The sequence below is a fragment of the Rattus norvegicus genome, chromosome 1 (assembly GCF_021556685.1).
Source record: "Rattus norvegicus strain SHRSP/BbbUtx chromosome 1, alternate assembly SHRSP_T2T, whole genome shotgun sequence".
Taxonomy (NCBI): domain Eukaryota; kingdom Metazoa; phylum Chordata; class Mammalia; order Rodentia; family Muridae; genus Rattus; species Rattus norvegicus.
Window position 1 is genome coordinate 184,778,968 of NC_141534.1, and position 20,678 is coordinate 184,799,645.

A 20,678-nucleotide genomic window follows, 5' to 3' on the forward strand; every position below is an offset into this window, starting at 1 on the left:
TTGGAGGTGTAAACACTTAGATACTTGAACACATATAAGGAAGAACTAATGCACCCAACCTGACATTCAGAACTGGAAATCTCCCTTGAAAAAGTCATTGATTAAATAAGAAAAGAAAAGAAATCCAGGGACTAAGCCACTACCTAAAGACTATACATGGACTGACCCTGGACTCTGACCTCATAGGTAGCAATGAATATCCTAGTAAGAGCACCAGTGGAAGGGGAAGCCCTGGGTCCTGCTAAGACTGAACCCCCAGTGAACTAGACTGTGGGGGGGAGGGCGGCAATGGGGGGAGGGTTGGGAGGGGAACACCCATAAGGAAGGGGAGGGGGGAGGGGGATGTTTGCCCGGAAACCAGGAAAGGGAATAACACTCGAAATGTATATAAGAAATACTCAAGTTAATAAAAAAAAAAGAAAGAAAAGAAAAGAAAAGAAAAAAAAAACAAACTAAACAACAATACAATGAGTAAGTGGCTTTTGATCATTCATAAAATCTCTATTGAAGGCCTACTGTATGTAAGCCACTTTGCTGGGTGCTGGGAAAGTATAGTTCTTTGATGTTCTGTGGTTGTGGGTTGAATGCTTTATGAGCAAAGCTACTATGAAGAACAGTGTGAACTAGAAAGACACTGGTGAAAATGTCAGAAAATTTAGAAGTTCAAGACCACCCTTACCCTCATCTCTAGAGAGTGAGTATTCAAGGCCAGTCTGAGATGTATGGAACTCCGCATTACAAATCAAAGAAAGCCAAGTCATGGAGAAGGAAGAGGTATAGGCAAATAGAGAGGCACATTGTATTGGATAAGGGACTGATCAATGTGTGTGCATGTGCATGTGCGTATGCGTGTGCATGTGTGCGTGTGTGAGCACACGTGTGTGTGTGTGTGTGTGTGTGTGTGTGTGTGTGTGTGTGTGTGTTGAAGCTTTGGTTGATGCCAGATGTCTTTTTCATTTCCTCTCCACTATGTTTTTTGAGACAGTGTCTCTCACTAAACCAGAAACTTACTGACTAGCTAGCTGGTCAGTAAACTCCATGGATTGTCCTGTCTATTTTCCAGTATCAGGGTAACAAGCACACACCACCATGATAATCCAAACTCAGATCTACATGTCTGCACAGCAAACACTCTACCCACTAAGCTATCTCACTAGCTCCTAGCTAGATTTTATAAAGAGAAGTATTTGGTCCTGTGAACTGCATTGATCAATGGTCTCTGCATTGATGAAATTCACTGTTATAGCAATAAAGCATCCACAGACAAATATGCGAGTGAATGGCTCTTCCTGTGTTCCAATAAAGCTTTATTTACAGCAATGGGCTGTAGTCTGCAAGTTCTGCACTAGCTCATCCTGACATATCTGCCATGTTTCAGATAGTGCCTTGTTCAAAACATGTCTCAACCTTTGCAAGTCTAGTTCTGGCCATGCCCACATTTCCTTAGATGTCATCCTAGATGGCCTCTTCACCCTGTGTACCAGCTTTTGGTCCCCTCATGGGGTCAGATTTCAGGGTCCCAATGATAGCACGTTACCAATGTCCTCTGTTCTCTCTCCTCTGCCCTTGAACAGCGACATCTGATGCACCCCAGTGGGCTTCTTCTTCAGCCTTCATCTCTAGCCTAGATGCAGCTTGTGAAGTGCAACCCTTCCATCAGACCAAGAAGGCAAAGACAGCTGGCTTGCAGGCAGAAGTCCATATCATTAGTTTAGTCCAGCCCCCCTGCTGTAAAACTCAGCCAGCGCCAACCTTTTCTGCGGAAACCCATCATTAATACCTGGTGCTCATTAGCCCTGCAGTTCACACTGTGCCACCAGTCTCAGCCAGAATCAAAAGGTTAATGACACCAATGCCAACACTCACTGGCTTTAGCTCTTGTCCAGATCTGTGTGCACCCACACGCATGTGCGCGCGCGCGCGCGCGCGCAGACACACACACACACACACACACACACACACACACACACACACACATTCACTTCTTGGCTAACCATTCGTGGTTTTGGCTAATGCCTTAATGTCTTCAAATGTTCCAAGATTTCTGAGTCCTCTTCTTTCCGTAACTCTGTAGGTCTTGTGTCTCTGATTCTTTACTGTCCCTCTGCCTCAATGTGTGCAAGCTCCTCTCCTGTAATTGGTCTCTGGAGTCTGCTGCAGGTGGCAATGCCATTTCAAAGAGAGAAAGAAACACTTTCAATGTGTCGAAAGCCAAATGAATTTTAATAACATATCAGGTTCAAATTCTCTCTGCTCATTCATTCATTCATTCATTCATTCATTCATTCAAGTCAACACTTGCTTAGTGACCTACAGTGTACCTGACATTTGCTTGGTGCCAAGAACCCTACCCTTAAAGAACATACTGATCAGACTCTTAAATATTTTGATGACATTGTTGCAAAAAATGCATGCATATTAAGTAAAATGGCATGCATTGGAACCTCTGTTCTAGGGAGTAGAGGAACTTCCCTGGAGAATGAATTACCTTTGAGCTGAGAGTTGAAATAAGAGGAAATAATGGAGTGATAAATGGATGGAGGGCTGTGCTCCGGGCAGTGGGGTCTGTGCATCCAAAGGTCCTCAGGCAGGAGAGAAGACCACTCACCCAGCAAATGAAGGAGTGCAGATGTGAGCATGGTGTGGCAATGGTGACAGTCAACAGATTACAGCCAGAAAGAAAGGTGGTCAGACCCTAAGGGACCTTGAAATCTATGTTAAAGATCAGAGTGTGTACTCACAGCAACAGAGAGCCTTTCAAAGTCTCTTCCTTAAATTGCACAGTGCCATAACAATAGTGCCCCAGTTCCTGATCATTGTTTGACATGGAGGAGAAAGGTGGCAGAGAAAAATATAGAAGTTTGCCAGGCTCCAGAGGAGGGGAAATTGGAAAACATTTTTTCTGCTAGCCCAGGCTATTCAGGTGGATAGATATGGAATATCTCAGACTATGCAGATGGACAGGAATGGTGTATCCCAGTCGAGGATAGTATAGTACTGCAGAACCCAGGCTTTGCAGGTGGATAAGGACAGGATATCCCAGGCTATGCAGGTGGATATATATGCACAGCAGTGCTCAGGCTATGCAAGTAGATACATACCATATATCTCAGCCTATGCGGTATATCCTGTTCTTTCCTGTGTTGAAATTTTCTGTAGCAGCTGGGATTTTAGGCACCCTCTTCCCAAGTTGCCTGAGACAAACATGAAGCTGTTCCTCTTTGGCAGAACTTCTTACATGCTCAGGCCATCAGGGGAGGGTTACCAAAGGTGGGTTTGAATAGTGTGGAGGGTCAAAGTTCAAGTTTCAGCTGTCCATCACATTTATTGGCAAATTGCTGGACCACCCTTTGCCTCAGTTTTCTCATTTGAGAATGAGACAGGGCTAGTTCCCCACCTCTGCCTTTGCTGTGAGTATTAACCTGCCATGTGGGAGGTGCCTGCTTTAACTCAGAGAGGGTAGTCAACCAGGGACAGTGATGGCATCTCAGAGTGACAACCCTACTCAGTCTGCAGGTACTCAAGGGTAGAGAGCACATCTGTTCTAGCTACCACCATGCCTTTAGTGCCTGTTACAGCACCCAGCAACTTCTGAATGCCACAGAAATAAAAGCAAGAGTCCCCCAGTTGTCATTTACAACCCCACAGTGACCTCAGTGGCTGTTGTCTCAGTAGAGGAAAAGATCCCAGATGCATATGTTGCTATTCATTTTTAATCCAGAATTAGTGAAAGCATCTCTGAGTTGGGACCCACAGGTTTGTCTTTACTTAATTGTCCCTGCTAGAGGCATTTTCATATCTCACCACAGTAAAACTGGAGGACATCTGAAGAGCCAGAGGGTTCATTCCAAAAGACAATGAGCCACGCTCGGTTCCCATAAATCCTGCTCAGACATGTCTCTGAGGAGCCAGAGGAGCCTGAACAGAGCCTAGAAGCTTGTCAGGGAGCCCAGTACCAGGGACCTCCTGGTACCACGCCTGCCTGTCAGTATGCAAGCTTTATGTATCCTGAGACAGAGTCCCACACAGTCCCTTGATGTCGTGCAGCAGGTGTTCATTGTCCCTATCCTCTGAGAGAAAGGACATCAGCTGCCCAGCTCCCTGCAGTTTCCATTAACTGAATCAAGTGGTCCTCAGCCCTCTGTGTCCAAGGGGGCTTGAGTTCAGGCTGCCTGCTTCAACTTTTCGATCCTGTTTACAAGTAGTCTGTCTAGCAGGAGACGTCCTTCATGACATCTTTACTCCTTCTTCTGTAAAATGGGCTTAAACAGCAGCACTGGTCGCAGGAGGTTGCTGGGAAGGGACATACATTTACGGCTTAGAACATATTAATGTACACACTCTGCAGCCACTCATGTTGCTGTCAATGCTATCACTGTGACACAGTTGCCCTGGTGCTGAAAAGCTGTATTTGCCCTGCTGTAGGAGGGGATGCCCATGCAGGATCCTGTGACTATTCAGCTTGAAATCTATGTCCCTACCTATGCCTGCTACCTATGCGGCACCATGGTCATTATGACAGTTGTGCACTGATGACCTTTCCTACATTTTGAATTGTTTAGGATAAACTACTCTTTATTTGTTGTGGCAACATACACATGCCATAAAATCAACCTCATGGCATTTAGTGCCTTCAGTGTTGTGTGTCCAGCACCACCTCTGGTTCTAGGTATTTTAATCACCTCAAAAACTGATACCCATTTGGCAGCCACACTTATGATCTCCCAAACCCTGGGATTCACCAGTCTGCTCTCTCTTGCTTTAGATGGTGACTAGATATTTCATATTAATTAAAATCATATTTATGCACTCCGTGTCTAGCTTCTTTGCCTTAACATAATACATTCATGATTAATCCATGTTGTAGAAATTATTTCTTTTTCATTCCATTTAATATTCTATCAAATGTCTGTAGCACAATCTCTTCATCTATACATTCTTTGTAAATTGATAGATGTTTAGGTCGTCCTCACCTTTTGAATAGTGCTGCTGAGAAAATCCACATACAAATTTTGCAAGTGTGTTTTTTAATCCTTTTGAGAAGGATGATATTTGAGTGTATATGGCTTGGCTACCAAAGAGAAAAGGGGGAAACAGTAAGAGGCTAGTGTGGAAAGAGAAGAGAATTCAGCATCCCCTCTGGAGCCTCGCTTCTAGGATACTTGTGAATATGCACAATGCATTTCACATAGGTATATCAGTGTAAGGGAATGCTACACTATCTGTGGTCACTATTGCAGACCAACCACAGAGACTGGACTCAGGATGCTTCTTAGCCTCTTGACACTTCAAATACTATCCTGGCTTCCTAATGGCTGAGTGTCATAGCATGGTATGCCGGGCCCATAGCATAGCATGGCGCCCCCAGCCCCAACCATCCTCCTTCCTCTCTCGGAGTCAAATAAGTCACAAGAGCTATCATAATGAAGAAATAATTATGTGCCCTGAATTAGGCATTTCATACACAGGGGCTATCCAGTCTTGGCCTGAGTCCAACAAGGAAATTGAAGCTTAGAAGAGAAAAGTTACCTGCAAGACAATGGTACAGGAATTCTTCAAACACAGGTCTGCTCAATGTTCCTGCAAGAGCAATAGCTCACCTGGATGTCACCCATTTGACTCATCTCTACTAGACCTGCCCATGGTATTTTCTTTAGCATAAAAGGAATCCAATTCAAATTCAGAAACACTACCTCAGGAACCTGGTACATCCTTGGGAATATCATCCAACATTTCTGCGTGCATGAATTAACTATTATGTGCTATGTCCAGATAGGCTGCAGAATATCTGCTAGCCTTTCCTCTATTCACAGTTCCTCCCCTGTTATGGAAAACACAATCAGATCTTAGCTCTTGCAAGGATGTTCCTGACTTGTCCCATTCTTGATATGGAGGACCTAAGGTAGTCCAGGACATACAATGCCAGAGCCTTTTCTCACAGAGCCTCTGTCCCCATCATGACTCTACTCTTGGTATCTTGAACAGTACCCAACTTGTAGTAAGTCTAACACTCACGTTTGCTGAAGGAATTAACGAGATTACAGCAGTGAGAACAAAGCAGGTGTGTGCTCTGCCTTCATTTGGTATATGCCCTGTTTCCCAACACAGTCATGGAAATACCCAGAGAATGAAAATAGCTCATCAATGATCAATACACTTGAAGCACTGCTTTCTTAGCGCAGCTCTCTGGTGTGGCACCTAATGGCATTTATTAATTTTTTTCTGTAAGCAAACACTGTGTAGGTTGCCATGGAACCACACAGGGAGCCAGGCGAAGATGTTGACCCTGAGTAAATAACTCTTTTGGAAGAAATAGACATTCCTGTAAGTGAGTAACCTTGACCAAAGGACCAGGATGTGTACGTTCAGACAGTCAAACAACCAGGGCTCAGTTTTCCCGTGGAAACAGCTCTGCCTGACTCAAGAGGAATGCAGTGGCAGAGAGCAGAATTTGTGTCTAAAGCCAGAAAGCACCTTTGGAAGCACAGAGCATAAACTTAGCATATGCTCAAGTCAGAGCCTGGCCTGTCAAGAGGCTGGGAAACCACGCTTCCCAAAAGAGGAGCACACACAGTAATTCTAGACATTGAGCAGGCAGACCAGGGAGGAGAGGGAGGCAAAGAAAGGCAGCCTAGCACTAAAAGGAACAGAGCTGACACACCTGGAGTGCGTCCTCTCTTCCAAGGGCTCCTGCTGACAGTGTAGTCCAGAATCTCCCTTTTACCCTAGAAGCTGCCATGTTGCCATGTAATATTAGGATTCCCCATGTTCTAGAGAAAGTACTTCTACTCAAAGGGAAAAAAGTTGTCATCATTCCTCTTTCATGAAAAATAAAGAGGCTCTTATGGTTGTTGAACTTTTATTTTCAAGCCTCGAAGCCTTTGTACTCAATGCAAATTTCTCGCATGACTCGTGCCAGTGTAAAAACAGAAAGAAGTGTGTATTCTATAGAGAAGTCTCAGACCTGTCCTGAGGCCACAGTTGCCTGGAAGTGTTGGAGTCTGGGAGGTGCAGTCTGATAACCACTCATGGATCTGATAAATTCTTTTTAAATATTTTCTAAAAGCTTCTGTCCCCAAGAACTGCCACATTACCTGCAGAGGCCTGTACCTTCTACTTACACATTCCAATCTGTTAAATTTTATCTTCAGCTCTGAGGGAATCAAATACCCTTGAGAACCTGTGGTTGGAGACTATATACAAAGTAACTTTTCTGGTCCATCAAAGTGTCTCAGAAGCAGACATCTGTGTCTGGACAAAGTTTGCAGAGGTAGCCATGGGATTTGTTTTCTGTAGAAGTGTATGTGGCTTCCTGTCTGCCTTGGGAAATATTATGACCTTGATCTAGTTCAGACAAGCTGGTAGATTTAGCAGGCTGCCCAAGAAGGGCAAAGTGAGCAGTGAAGAGTCACCTGCCCTGTGAGCTCAGCCCCACCCTCGGCCAGTATCCAAACTGACCCTATCCAGTGTTCTGAGAGTTAGCTCAGTGCAAAGTCTAGTTCTACTGAAGTAGTGGTGATACTAACAGAAGAAGAGTAAAATCAATGCACCTGCTGGCATTCTGTTGGTTAAGTTACCCAACTTATATCAGATCCCTATGGCTTTTCCCTCACTAACATTCATTACCCCACTTCTGGTACTTAATGTCATGTGAGCTTAGAGTTTTCAGCTGCATACAACAGATAATTTCTGGTAGGACTATACACGTAACTCTTTCTGATATCAGCTCTAGGTTGTGTCACCCATTCCATATTCCACTATGTGATGGCTATAACTACAGAAGCACTTTTGGCATTGAAATGAGCCAATGACTCTGGTAGGTTATTATTGAACAAACCCAGACGAGTGTGAATGGTAGGAAGTAACCTGTTTTCAGCCAAAACACCCAAAGGAAGTTGAGCTCATCAATACAATTCAATGTAGCTGAGTAGTTATTCACAGGCTAGCCTTTCTCAGTTGAAATAACACATGAACACTCATCTAGTTCTTGCAATCATATGCAAAATTAAGAAAAAGTACTCCCCACATAGGAGACAGTATGGAATCAATCTCATTCTGGAATGGAGCACTTGTGCTGAGCAATGGTCTCAAAGAGAGTCTTGAGGCCTGACAGAGTTTGGTTGCTGGAATAAAACACTATTGCCAAAAGCCACATGGGGAGGAAAGGATTTATTTCAGCTCACAGGTCACAGTCCATCTTTGAGGGAAGTCAGGTCAGCAGCTCAAACAAGAACTTGAAGCAGAATACTTGAAGGAATTGTGGTGCTATCTTGTAGCAGACTCATGTTCAGCTAGCTTTCTTTGGCAACCCAGGGTCAACTGACTGACATCAATTAACAGTCAAGACATTCCTCATATGGACATGCCTACAGGCCAACCTTCTCTGAGAAGTCCCTCAACTGCAAGATGACTTCCTCGGATGACTCTCGGCTTGACAGTTAAAGCTGACTAGGACATATGGGAAGCTAGAATTTGTCTAATCAAAGAGGACACTTACTTGATATGTCTCATGACATGTAAAGACAATCAGATTACTGGGAATTAATATGTAATTAACAAACTGACTTTACATACACATGCGTGTGCATTGTGTGCACGTGTGTATGCATCCAAACCAGATTGAATGCATATTTAAATATTTTGTTTGTTTGGAGATAGGGTCTCCCTACGTAGTCCAGGCTGGCCTCCTGCCATCTTTCCTCCTTAGCTTCCAGAGTGCTGGTATTATAGGCATGTGCTTTCACAGCAGGCTACAACTTAATTTGTTCATGCTTCTAGCAGCCTGAGAACCAACCGGGCCTCTTGGTGCTGCTCCCTGTCAGTCACCTTTCCGTTACAGCCACCTTGAGGAAGGACTGGCGCGTTCAGAGTTCTCACTGATGGAACATCAGATAAACGGCCTCTTCAGATGGCATATGTGTGTTTAAAATGAGAAATGTGTTCCTCCCAAATGCTCTGTGAACGTGTCAAGGCTTTGTGAAGTGATTTGCGGGTCCCTTCAAATGCAATGAGCATGTTTTAGTGCCACATCATTTTCGTGAGTAACAAAAAGGTAAATCCAATTAGCAGCGATTGGGTTTTATTATCCAGGTGGCTCTCCAGCCTGCTGCTTGTGTGGAGGGAGGGACTGTCCCCACAGTCTCTGTGGTATGCTTCAGGTATGTTCCTTTCATTGCTGGCAACTCCATATCACAAGGACCTTTGCTATATTGTGACTGTTACTGTCACCCACTGCTGTCACAAGCATGTGGCACAGGACAGGACCTGTTAGGGAAGAGGGTAGAACAGTTAGAAAGCTTCAAGTCAAATGCTCCCAAAGTTGTATCAGGCAGAGTCTGACTGTAAGAAACATGAGTGCCTTGCTAAGCAGTTAGCACACTGGCCTGCCCCTGATGGAGTTCCCAAAGTGCATAAAGTGGATTAGGTAGCACAGTGAACTCATATTTTAGAAAGTTACAGTGAATGCCTACTGGAGGTAGGATGATGTTTCAGCCTGTTCACTTGTCTTCAGTACCAATGGTACTATAATTATAATTATGCATCCAGGAACAAATACAGCACCCAGAACTTTCCAAGCCATCCCCCAGTATCTTCTCAGTGAAGCTTGACTACATTTGTAACCAGAACTGGCTTTATTTTCTGATTCCTTTGCTTCCTGGTCTTCAAACAGCCTTGAACTTCACTTTGCTATTCTGGGGACCTGGGATTCCTGCTCTCCCTCATAGGGAGGAGATATTGTTAATGTCTGTGCTAACAATATCTGAAGCCTTGAGGAAAGAAGCTTAGAAGTGTCTCCACTTCCTGTGTACCCCTAAAACAAAGCCTGCAAAGAGAGCTCAATCCAGTCAGGAGATGGACTATCATGGGAGTGACAGAGATGGCTAGCTTGGGTGTTAGGTGAGCTATGGAGAAAGTCAAAGCTCACACGGTGTCTATGTTAACCTCTGCTATGCAACTGGGTTCAGTAACTCAACACTCTCAAAAGGGAGTATGAGGGTTGGGAAGGTGGTGACTATCTCCTGTTCCTAAAGCAACAGCCACATTGCTGAACCTTGCCCACCAAGTGGAAAGTGGAATTGACACGTGTTTGACTGCTGTAGGGACCCAAGGTCTTCAGTTTCATTCAGCCATCCCTCGGATCTGCTTCATTCTGTAGAAGCTCTTGTTGTACAGGGTTGTAATGATATTTAAGGAGATGAACCCTTAGCTGGTGAAGAAGCAAAGGCAGATGGTTCTCCGAGCGTCATTGTCATGCACCTTCTCTCTGTCCTAAGTTCTTCCCTGTGCAGAGACAGGTGAATTTCTGAAGTAGGCGAATGCTGGGATATGGAAGTAAGAGATGGTGCTCCTGGCATCTGCCCTTCTGACAAACAAGTGTAGAATGAGCTTCTGCCAATTGGGCAGATGTGATTAGGGCAGCAGCTAGAGCTGAGCCAGTGTCATGGCGTTCCTCTCAGAGTGAATCATAACTGTGAATATTTGTGAATACCTACAATGTACTGTGTCCCGAGGAACTGAAGGGATCTAGCCCAGTTTCCTCCCCACCATGACAGTAGTCACATACCTAGCAGGTACTGTCCAAGGTCCTACTTGGGAAACCCCAATGTTACCCAACTGATGGGCACCAGCTGCCCCAGGCACAGAGTGTGGTTCTGCCCACACTCACACCTCAGCCAACAAGAGGTCATTTACACTTTCCTGTGAGGTGATTTAGTCCTCTAGGGTCCCTAACAGTGTTGATACTATGAGAAAGGAAGAAGCTTTGACCCCTGGTCAGTCTATCCTTCCCAAACCACACTCACTGCCAAGTGCCTGTTAGTTGCTGGGATGCCCTACCCACTACTTTTGTAGCTACCTTCTCTGTGTCCACATCCATGGAAGATAGCCACTTCCTTATCTTGCTGCAGTCTATAAACTTCTGCAATGATAAACTTTTAAAAGGAGAAGGGGCAAAGGGGTGGTGGCTCAGTGGGTGAGAGTGCTTGCTGGGCAAACATGAGGACCCACATTCAGATCACAGAATCCTCATAGAAAGCTGAAGATAACCAAAAAACAAACAGACAGACAAACAACAACAGAAAACACCTACCCAGTGCTTGGATGGGAAGAAACAGTAGGATCTGTGAGACTTACTGACTGCCAGTCTAGTTGGAAAGTATCAAGCCCTCACTGAGAGACCTTGACTGATAGGAATAAAACAGAAGGTGATAAGGGAATATCCCTGATCTCCCCCTTGGCTCCTGCAGGAAGAGACACATGGTCCCACACACATGTGTGTATCAACACAGATCACCAAAAGAGTCATTGGTAGCACTCCCTCATGGCTTTCTGAATCCATGCCTTTTCATAAAAAGATGGGCAGTTGACTCCTTCCAGTAGCTACAAACTCTTTGGTGGAGCCCTGAGCATGGGGTAAGAACTCATTTCTATTTACCAAGAATCATTCGATCTTAAAAGTAGAATATCCTAACCCGAGTGCTCTGTTAGTCGGGGCAGTTGAGTCTTCCCCTGATGTCCTCGGTTGCTGAGTTTGCTTAGGATATGTGTAGTCAAGTGATCATTGTTGTGTTTTCATGTATGACTTAAAACAAATTACATATGCGGTATGTCAGATCGGAGTAGTATTCAACCTCAAAGAAGAAAGAAATCCCAACACGCACATGCACAAATGAAATGAAGCAAGCTGTGTGCATAGTTGCACTTCTATGAAATAGGGAGAGTTATCGAAATTGCAAAAAAATATTCTAGTTGCCAGGACTGGGAAATTGGGGGAAGGGGGTGTGTTGTTGGTTTTGCAGAGTAGAAAGCATGCGGAAACTGAGCAGTGCCGGTTATACAGCATTGTGGCTGTGCTCATTAAAACCGAACTGCACACCTCTAATAGTGAAGCTGAGGAGATGTGTGTTATGTTATGTTGGCACAATAAAAAAAGGTGGGACAAAGACGAGAACATCAAGTGCTGCGAATATTGTTGCTTAGGATGAAACTAAAATGATCAGGTCTGTGGAAGCCTGAGGAGAAAGGTCAGTGGTATAGCTCTTGCCTAGTATGCAACACACACACACACACACACACACACACACACACACACACACACACTGAGTGCATATAAAGAAGTGCTGAATAGTATGCTACACTAGAGATAGACACTGAGGCAATACATCCTTTCAGAGCTCAGGATAAAGATGGTTCCAAATCTGCACTCCTCAACTCCCCCCCTTCACACACACACCCCATTGTACACCTGACATGCACATTTCTGTCCCACAATGGCCAGGCTACTGCAGTCCAGACACTGTGGAGTTTACATTCTCTTGGCAGTGCCATGGGGTTGAATTCCAACATGCACAAATGCCCTGTGTGTGTGTACCACCCTGGCTTCAGCCTGCCGGCCTTATCCCAATGGTATAGCTGCCTCTTGGGGTCCCTTTCAGCATTCAGCCTTGTGAAATGGGTTTGGGAGGAGATCTGTTGTTGGAAGAATATGCAAATAGGTGTGTTCTTGACTTTGTCCTAGGAGAGACTGAGCAGATCCCATCTTCCTCTCACCTGTCAATCACTTCGAGCACAGCAGCCTTGCTTGTCTATGACCCTCTGAACCTAGAGTATGTTTCTCTCAGGAACCTGAGATTCTGGCTGCTCCTAGAGTGTCAGGGTTGTTCCCCTCATCCTATATGTCTCTATATTCAGAGGTGTGGACATGAAAATGGTGCCATGTGCTCTAGTGGACATCTTCTATCTTATACCAGTGGACAGATGAGGATAAGTCCCCTCAAAGGGTCATTTTCCACTCTTTCCTCTGTAGAATATTCTGTGGGTTTTTAAGCACAGAGATCCCTCTAAGTCAGAGGCAAGTTGGTCCCTTTCATTGTTTTCTCTGGATCAAAATGTCTTACAGACCCGATGTTTCAGATGGCAATGATACTATTAAATGACAGCTAACATTTGTCAAAGACTTACCCTGTACGAGGTGCTGTCATAAGGTCTTACACGCATGGTTCTATTTAATACTCCAGCACCCGAGGTGTATGCCTTATGGAAGTGAGATGCCTGCCTAAGTGTAGGCTTCGAGAAGTGCCCCCAGGGAGCAGAGAGTGGAAGGGAAAGACTTGTCACCAATCTGCATACTCAGCAGAGCAGAGCATCCCAAACTTGACAAGAGCATGCGTATCTCCTGGAAACCATAGGAGTCATGTTGATCTCAAGCCAGGGATATGGGTCAGCAGGTCAATTGCTTGCTGTGGCCTGAGTTCAAACCACAGTATGTGTGGTGTTGAAGCACTGTGAAAATGAAGACAGGCAGGTCCCTGGGGCTCACTGGCCAAGATAATCGACTTTCTGTCCAAAACAAAACAAAGCAAAACAAACCAAAGCAAGGTGCACAGTGCCAGAGGATTGGCACCTGAAGCTGACCTCTGACCTCCATACAGTGTACACACACACACACACACACACACACACACACACACACACAAACTCTCACAAAGAAAAAAGTCAAGTATATCTCAATAGGTCCTGGGTGAGGCTTGTGATACAGTGTTCCTTCCTCTTTAAGATTTATTTACTTTTTCTTTTATGTTTATGAGCATTTTGCTTGCATGCTTGTACCACATGTATGCAGTGCCTGTGGAGGTCAGAAAGGGGACTCAGATCTCTTAGAACTGGAGTAACAGGTGGTTGTGAGCTACCATGTGGGTGCTGGGTGCTGAAAACAGAACTCTGTCCTCTGCAAAAGCAGCCAGTGCTCATAACCACTGAGCCATCTTTCCAGCCCCAAGTGTAGTGTTTCTCATAGTAGCTTCCAGTTGGCAGGCCAGGCTGCAAGTGTGCCTCCTTCCTTCGCCTGTAGTTTTTATTCTGCTCCTGGGATGGAATTCACCCATCCTCCCACTCAGTCACTCTCTGTCATTTTGCAGAGTGGGCTATTTATCAAGAGCACCAGCTGTAACATCAGAACCAGGTCCCAAGCCTGGTTCTGTACTTTCCTCTGTGACCTAATGTCTTTGAGTCTAGCCACCCAGTCTGTCAGAAGAGAGTGAAACTCACTGCCTGGCGCCTTCGTAAATATCAAAAGAGATAGAACACAGCAAGCCTCTGTCCTGAAGCTAGAGCACAGTGCACGTCCAAGTGTGGCCATGGCTTGTGGCCTCGTTTTATGACTGTCTTATTTACACATTCACTGCTGGTTTCAGCATTTGCTTACATATTACGAACCAAAGCAGACATTTCCACAAACCTGATGGTTGCAGCAATGGGCACCTGCAATCAACAAGCGATAGACTGGCTTGTGATCAGTGTCAGCAGAAAGGTGGAACTGGCTACGCAGGTCCCAGGGATGAGTGATGGGAGCCACGTGGAGAAAAACTGCTCTCTAAAAGAAAAGTGTGGGGGGAGGGGGTGCAAGCCAGCAAGACTGGAATGGGGTAAAATGTCAGCAGATCACAAGCTGTTCTTTATCTGGAATGAACTGTATTTGTAGGCAATTATTGACAGGAGCCTCAAAGAAGCAATTGGGAGAGTTGGTCCCAAGCCGAATCCCATCTCCTTTTTGAACAGGAGCAGGTACTGGCTGGCCAGAGCAGCTGTTTTACAAAGAGGGGGGCAAGCAAGGAGCTACAGGGTCGCCCTGCCAAGTGGAGTAAGAGGTAGTTCCCCCTCACCCCACCCATCCAGCCAATCCAGCCAGCCCACTCACTAAACAGGGCTTTGCTTTGAAAGGGAGCTTTATGGAAGGGCTCCAGCCTGGGAAGCACAGACCCCACCCCACCCCGACCCCCACCCCCAAGATGTCATCTTTTGAGATGTTTTCATGTGGAAACATCACTAAGTAAATTCGCTAAATGCCTATTCATCCCCATCAGATGGGGACCCGGCGAAGCGGGAAATGCGAAAATGGCCCCAGCTCCATCCCTGAAAGATGCTTTCTGGGGTTGCTAAATGGAGCCACAACAGGCTGACCCTGGGAGGCCTGAGACTTCCCAGAGGGGGCTCCTGGAGCCCGACCTTGGCCCCTTCAATCCTCCCGCCTAAGCTTCCCAAGAGGCCCTGTTTATTATTCCTGCTGCTGGGGACCCATTCAGAGGTTAACTTATCCTTTTATTCATCAGGATGACAATAATGAACTGTCTCCGAGTGTGGCAAGGGCTTGGTAAATAAGAGTGACTGAGACGGAGGAGATGGAGTGAGCTTCAGGAGGGCTGGAAAGACATTGCCTGATTTTCTTTAATAAAGTCATCGCATAGCTGCTAACCCCAGCAGCTCCTTGGAGGCCCCTTTTAACAGCAAGTCACAGGAATCTGGGAACCTTGGCCACCGTGGTTATCACCATCCAGACTCACAAAGCTTGGCCTTTCAGGTCTATCCCTAGGATTTACCTCTGCGTGTGTTCGGCAGAGCTCTGCATCCGTTGAACGATAGATTTTTTACCAGGCTGCAGATACAGGAGGTTCTTCAGGCATTTGACACCCAGTATGGTTGGCTTCTAATTGGTTTTTATTTCAGTAAGAGACTGGGACATTGACCACATTCATTTTTATCTCAGATGTCTTCATTGCTCCGTTCTGCCCCATTCCCACCCATCTAAAAGTCAACGTACGCCATCCAATGAGTGGATGAGGGTTCATATCAACAATACTGAAGACTGGCAGAGAAATAGAGAGGGGCTGAGGGCTGAAGGCAGTACAGACCAGGCACCTAAGAGGTAGAAAGAGCAGAGCAACATGCACTGAATGTGTACCTACTATGTGCCCTTAAAGCAACCCATCCTCTTGGTGAAAATGTATGGTGTGTTTATTGAATGCTCAGTGTATTTTAATGTGAGCAGCCAGGAGGAAATTAATTTACAGACGGATGGGGTTCAGAGGGCTCAGTGACTTGTTATCCTTTAGCCACATGGTGGGCTGTGGCAAGGCAGCTTGGAATTCACGTATAGATCCTTCTGCATCTGGAGCTTAGCCATTGCTTTCTGAGTTACTACATGGCTTCTCTTAAGTCCAGCGTTAGTGTTAGGGAGATGCACACACAACAGATAGAGCACATGCTACTCAAGCATGAGGATTGGAGTTAAACTCCAGCACACACATAAAGAGGACCAGAGTTAAAGCTACAGCACACACATAAAGTCATACGGAGCAATGGACATCTATAATCTAAGCACTTCTACTGTGAGATGAGACCACAGACAGATGTGGGAGACTCCCTAGAAACTCACTGGCCGGCCAGTCTGGTGTACATAGTGGCAAGCAGGAGACCCTGCCTGGAACAAGACAGAAGGTGAGGGACTAACACCCAAGGTTGTCCGCTGACCCGCTGACCTCCTTTCCTTTTGCGCATACACAGAAGCAACACCCCACCACCACCACCAACACAACTCAAAAGAAAGAGTCCAGCCTCCCTGTGTTCCCATAGAGCCTCTTTCTTCCCACCTCACCCAGTCTGGAAGAGTAGTTAACCCCTGCTCTCTAAACAGCAAGCCCCCTCCCCTGCAGAAGACCCTGGTGACAGTGCTGGAGGAGCTGTCATATCAGCACCACTTACCTGTTTGGGTTTATTCAGTGGAAGAGGCGACTGCATCTCTGGCAGATGGAGACCTGTGTGACTGCCTTTTAAAATACTGTCACAGCTGTATGCACAAGCTGATTAGCTGTGACGGCACTGTGAACGCCGAGATTGATGGTGATAAATTTGGGATAACAATGCCGGGAACGATGTCATCCATTTGTGTGGCGCTTCATATTTTTTAAAGCTCAATCCACAGCCCGGTGGTTTTTGAGGACTTGGATTGGGTTCATTCACCGCTCTCTCTGCACTAAAGGAGTCAGTTCTACCTCAGCTCATCCTAACTTATGCATGCCTTCAGCATTCATTCATTCATTCATTCATTCATTCATTCAAACAAACATTATTATTGGCCCTACTGTGTGCCAGAATGAGCAGATCTGACCAGATTCTTTCCTTGTGGACCTTATATTGTAAGGTAACCAAGAGAATGCTTTCAAATAGTGGTAAATCTGTCAAGTCCACATTGTGATGGGATGAGGATAGGCTGGAGGAGTCAGGGGCTACTTTTGGTAGAATAGCCAGGAAAGACCTATCTGAAGAAATGACATTTGAAAAACCTAAATGACAAGAACAGGCCAGAAATGGAGAATGCAAAATGGCCCAGGGCACAGCAAGTGATCTATGATGTTGGATTGAGTACTGATAACTATTGTTGACCATGACCAAAACATTTAAGACACAGTGCTTGTCCTCAGAGTTCCCTGCAGAGTAGAGTATGTGGGAGACTGGTGCACAAACAGCCTGTGGCTTTAATTGTGAACTTGACAAAACCTAGTCTCGCCTGGGAAAACAGTTTAATGAAGGATTGCTCATATTGGGCTGGCCTGTATCATATCTGGGGACAGGCATTGTCAGAATTAAGTTAATTGTTGTGGCAAGACCCAGTGCCGTGTGTGTGTGTGTGTGTGTGTGTGTGTGTGTGTGTGTCACTGTTCACTGGGCAGGATTCCTGACCTGTATAGCAATGGAGAAGCCAGGACAAGCATGACATTCCCTTGTCTCTGCTTTTGACTGTGGGTGTGGTGTGTCCAGCGGTCCCCAGCTATTGCTGCACTAGCTCTCTTGATGGATAGTAACCAAGGCGCTAACCTTTCTCTCTGAAATTGCCCCTTTCCAGGATGTAACCACACTGCAGCCAGAATGAAACTAGATCTCAGCCTGTTTTCACGCAATGTGACAGGCCCATGGATAGTACCTCATAAGAGGGCACGTCATCAGGCTGTGTGCTATGGTCAGAACAGGCAAATCCAGAAAAGCAGAGTGAAATCTGCTTCCTAAGGCTAAAACAGGAGTAAAATACAATACCTCCATAGTCTACAGAGAACCCTGACTTTTTCTTTTGTTTGTTTCCACAGGACAAATGACCAGCTCGTAGCATTTCTTTCCAGATACCGAGATATGAATTTCCTGAAGTCACATGGTCGGGACAATGCAAGGTAATACACCACAGAGGTGGGAAGCTATCACTGAGGGTCAATCTTAGACAACCAGGGGGAAGTTTCCTTCAAGGGTCCCTCTTGTTAGCCGAGGACAGAGAGAAGCAGATGCTTCTCAGACTTGCAGCTCTTCTCCCAAGAAATATTTTGAACTTATTCCTGTTTTCGTACGTGTGTGTGTGTGTGTGTGTGTGTGTGTGTGTGTGTGTGTGTGTATGAGTGTTTAGGTGCACATGTGTATGCAGTGGCTCATGTACTTGTGTGTATGTCTGTATGGGGGAGAACATGAGTATGCAGTTGCACATGTACCTGTGTATGTGTATGTATGGGGGAGCACATGTGTATGCAGTGACACATGTACCTGTGTGTATGTATAGGTGTGCACATATTTATACAGTTGCACATGGACCTGTGTGTATGTATGTATGGGGGTGCACATGTGTATACAGTTGCACATGCACCTGTGTGTGTGGAAGCCAGAGGACAGCCTTAAGTATATTCCTCAAGTACCATCCACCATTGTGTTTGAGACAGGATCTCTCACAGGGATTTAGAGGATTGAGCTCAGATCCTTGGGCTCGCATAGCAAATGCTTCTTCAGCAGAGCAGCGCTATCTCTCCAGCCACTTAGAACCTTTTATGTCTTTGTCCCTGGATCTGAGTAGTTATGGTTAATTCTCACTTGGTTGGTAGGTAGACTGAGGACTGCATCTTAGTAACAGCTCCACATCCTGAAGTTGTCCTTTGGTTTCCACATGCATGTCATGTATGCACACTTGCACCTACTTTCATGTGCATAAACACATATACACACACATGAACATATACCCATACACAAACAGCATCTTTTCCTGGACTCTAGCATTGAACACAACATACTCTGGTAATTCTAGGAATCATCATGGCCTGTTAATATTTTGTGTTTGGCCATTTTGATATTTCAAGTGTGTTTGTTTGTGTTGGTAAAGTGGTGGCTCATGATATCCTCCATGAGAATCTAGATTTCCAATTAACTGAGACAAGCCTTGAAGTCCCTCGCCCTGTGTCTGACTTTGCTCATGCCTGACATCCAATCCAATCCTGTGTTTCCCCAGTCATGGCAGTTCCTGTCTCTGTTCCTGATCTGGCCATGATTGGCATTTGAATTTACAGTCTCTGTTTAAGATTATCTCTGCTGTAGCTCGTGGAGCTAGCAGGTTTTATGACTCAGTTTACCTCGTTATCTCACAGAAGCAAACACTAAGCTCCCTGCTGTGAGCTTTCAAGGAGTCATCCAGAATGCATGGGTTGTATTAGTTCTTCTTTTGCCTGTGATTTCAGCAGCTGATTCTGCATATGGCCCCTTCTTGATCATATTCTTCCGCTGCGAAGGGACTGCAAAGCTTGGCAGTGTTCTATGAGTCCCTATCCATTAGCATAGCACATTCAGGCCACCAGCAGTAGAGAGGCTGGCTGGACAAATACAAATCATGGCCCCTGTGGGTAATCTTCTTGCTAAGACCCTAGTACTTTGCTGGGCTTCTTGGCTAACTACATATGACATTGACTTTATCCAATGCAGAGTTAAGAATTCATATTGCTATTCTCTGGAAAGAAAGGGAGGCTCAAATGGATTCTTCTAAGGTTGCCTAGTTGGAAAATGTCAGGATTTGAATCTAGGAGTTTTTGACAGCAGAGGTGTGTGTCAGTTACATCTAGGGGCAATTCTATGGAGTGTTTATTATTAAAAGTGGCCCTGGTATTGATAGTCCTCTCCCATTGGTCAAGAGTAAAACCCATCTTCTCAATATAGCCTATAGTGTGTGATCAGTCCAAGCTGCCTATATCGTGGGCAAGGAACCAATTCTGTTTATCCACACATGTCAAAAAACACATCCACCCCAGCAGTGCTGTTTCAGGCTGATCACTCTTTCATCTCAGCTCACAGTTTCCTAAGTGCTTCTCTAGTAACTTGGAAGCACAATTAATGTCATGGGCTTTGAGGTCCCACCTCCTAGGCTGAAATGCTGATCTCCTGTGTTTCAGATTGCATTGTATTGCTTTTGTACCTTAACCTCTCTGAGACCAGTAAAGTGAAAAAGCAACAGTCTTATATAGGTAGGGTTAAATGAGATGTTGCCTGTGATGGTGAGGCTGATGATGGCCATGAGGATGATGATGGGGATGATGATATTGCCACTCCTACCCCCTCCCCCTCCCCCTCCCCCTCTCCCTCTCCCTCTCCCAGTAGCTGTCAGTTGTCAGTACCCTCGGCTAGGGGTAAGACTTTATGCCAACTTCCATCTCCTTGCTGCTTGGTCTGGCTTGTGCTTACACAGGTCTTATGCATGGTGTCACAGCAACTGTGACCTCACCTGTACTGCCTGCTGCTTCCAGAAGACACCTATAGTTTTCCTATAGTCAACCACTGTCTCTGGCTTTTACCGTCTTTCTATCCCTTCTTCAGCATTGGTCCCTGAGCCTGAGATGGGTGGGGAGGCATTAAGGTCTCATTTAGAGCTAAGCATTTAGGCATCTTTTATTTTCTTCACAATTACGAGTTGTGGGTCTTTGTGTTAGTCTACTGCAAATAGAAACTTGTCAAAGAAGGGATGAGATATGTATTTACTTATGGGTATGACCATAAGTCATTAGGAGTTAGTTTTATATTATGTTCATTTAGCAGATTAATACTAGTAGCTT

General features: G+C 45.4%; 1 protein-coding gene and 1 long non-coding RNA gene across 3 annotated transcripts in view; one reads left to right on the forward strand and one right to left on the reverse strand.

Annotated features, from left to right (window-relative positions):
- Xylt1 (xylosyltransferase 1) overlaps positions 1 to 20,678 on the forward strand; it is a 286,510-nt gene that overhangs the window by 224,517 nt on the left and 41,315 nt on the right. For both annotated transcript variants that reach the window (XM_087586867.1, NM_022295.3), the window contains 1 exon segment: positions 17,916 to 17,996. In XM_087586867.1, the coding sequence (XP_087442993.1) occupies positions 17,916 to 17,996 (81 nt within the window).
- The window catches only part of LOC148007802 (uncharacterized), a 29,835-nt gene continuing 17,311 nt past the window's right edge, over positions 8,155 to 20,678 (reverse strand). The window contains exon 2 of the long non-coding RNA XR_015647459.1: positions 8,155 to 9,264. This is a non-coding gene — a long non-coding RNA (uncharacterized LOC148007802). The remainder of the gene's footprint in view (positions 9,265 to 20,678) is intronic.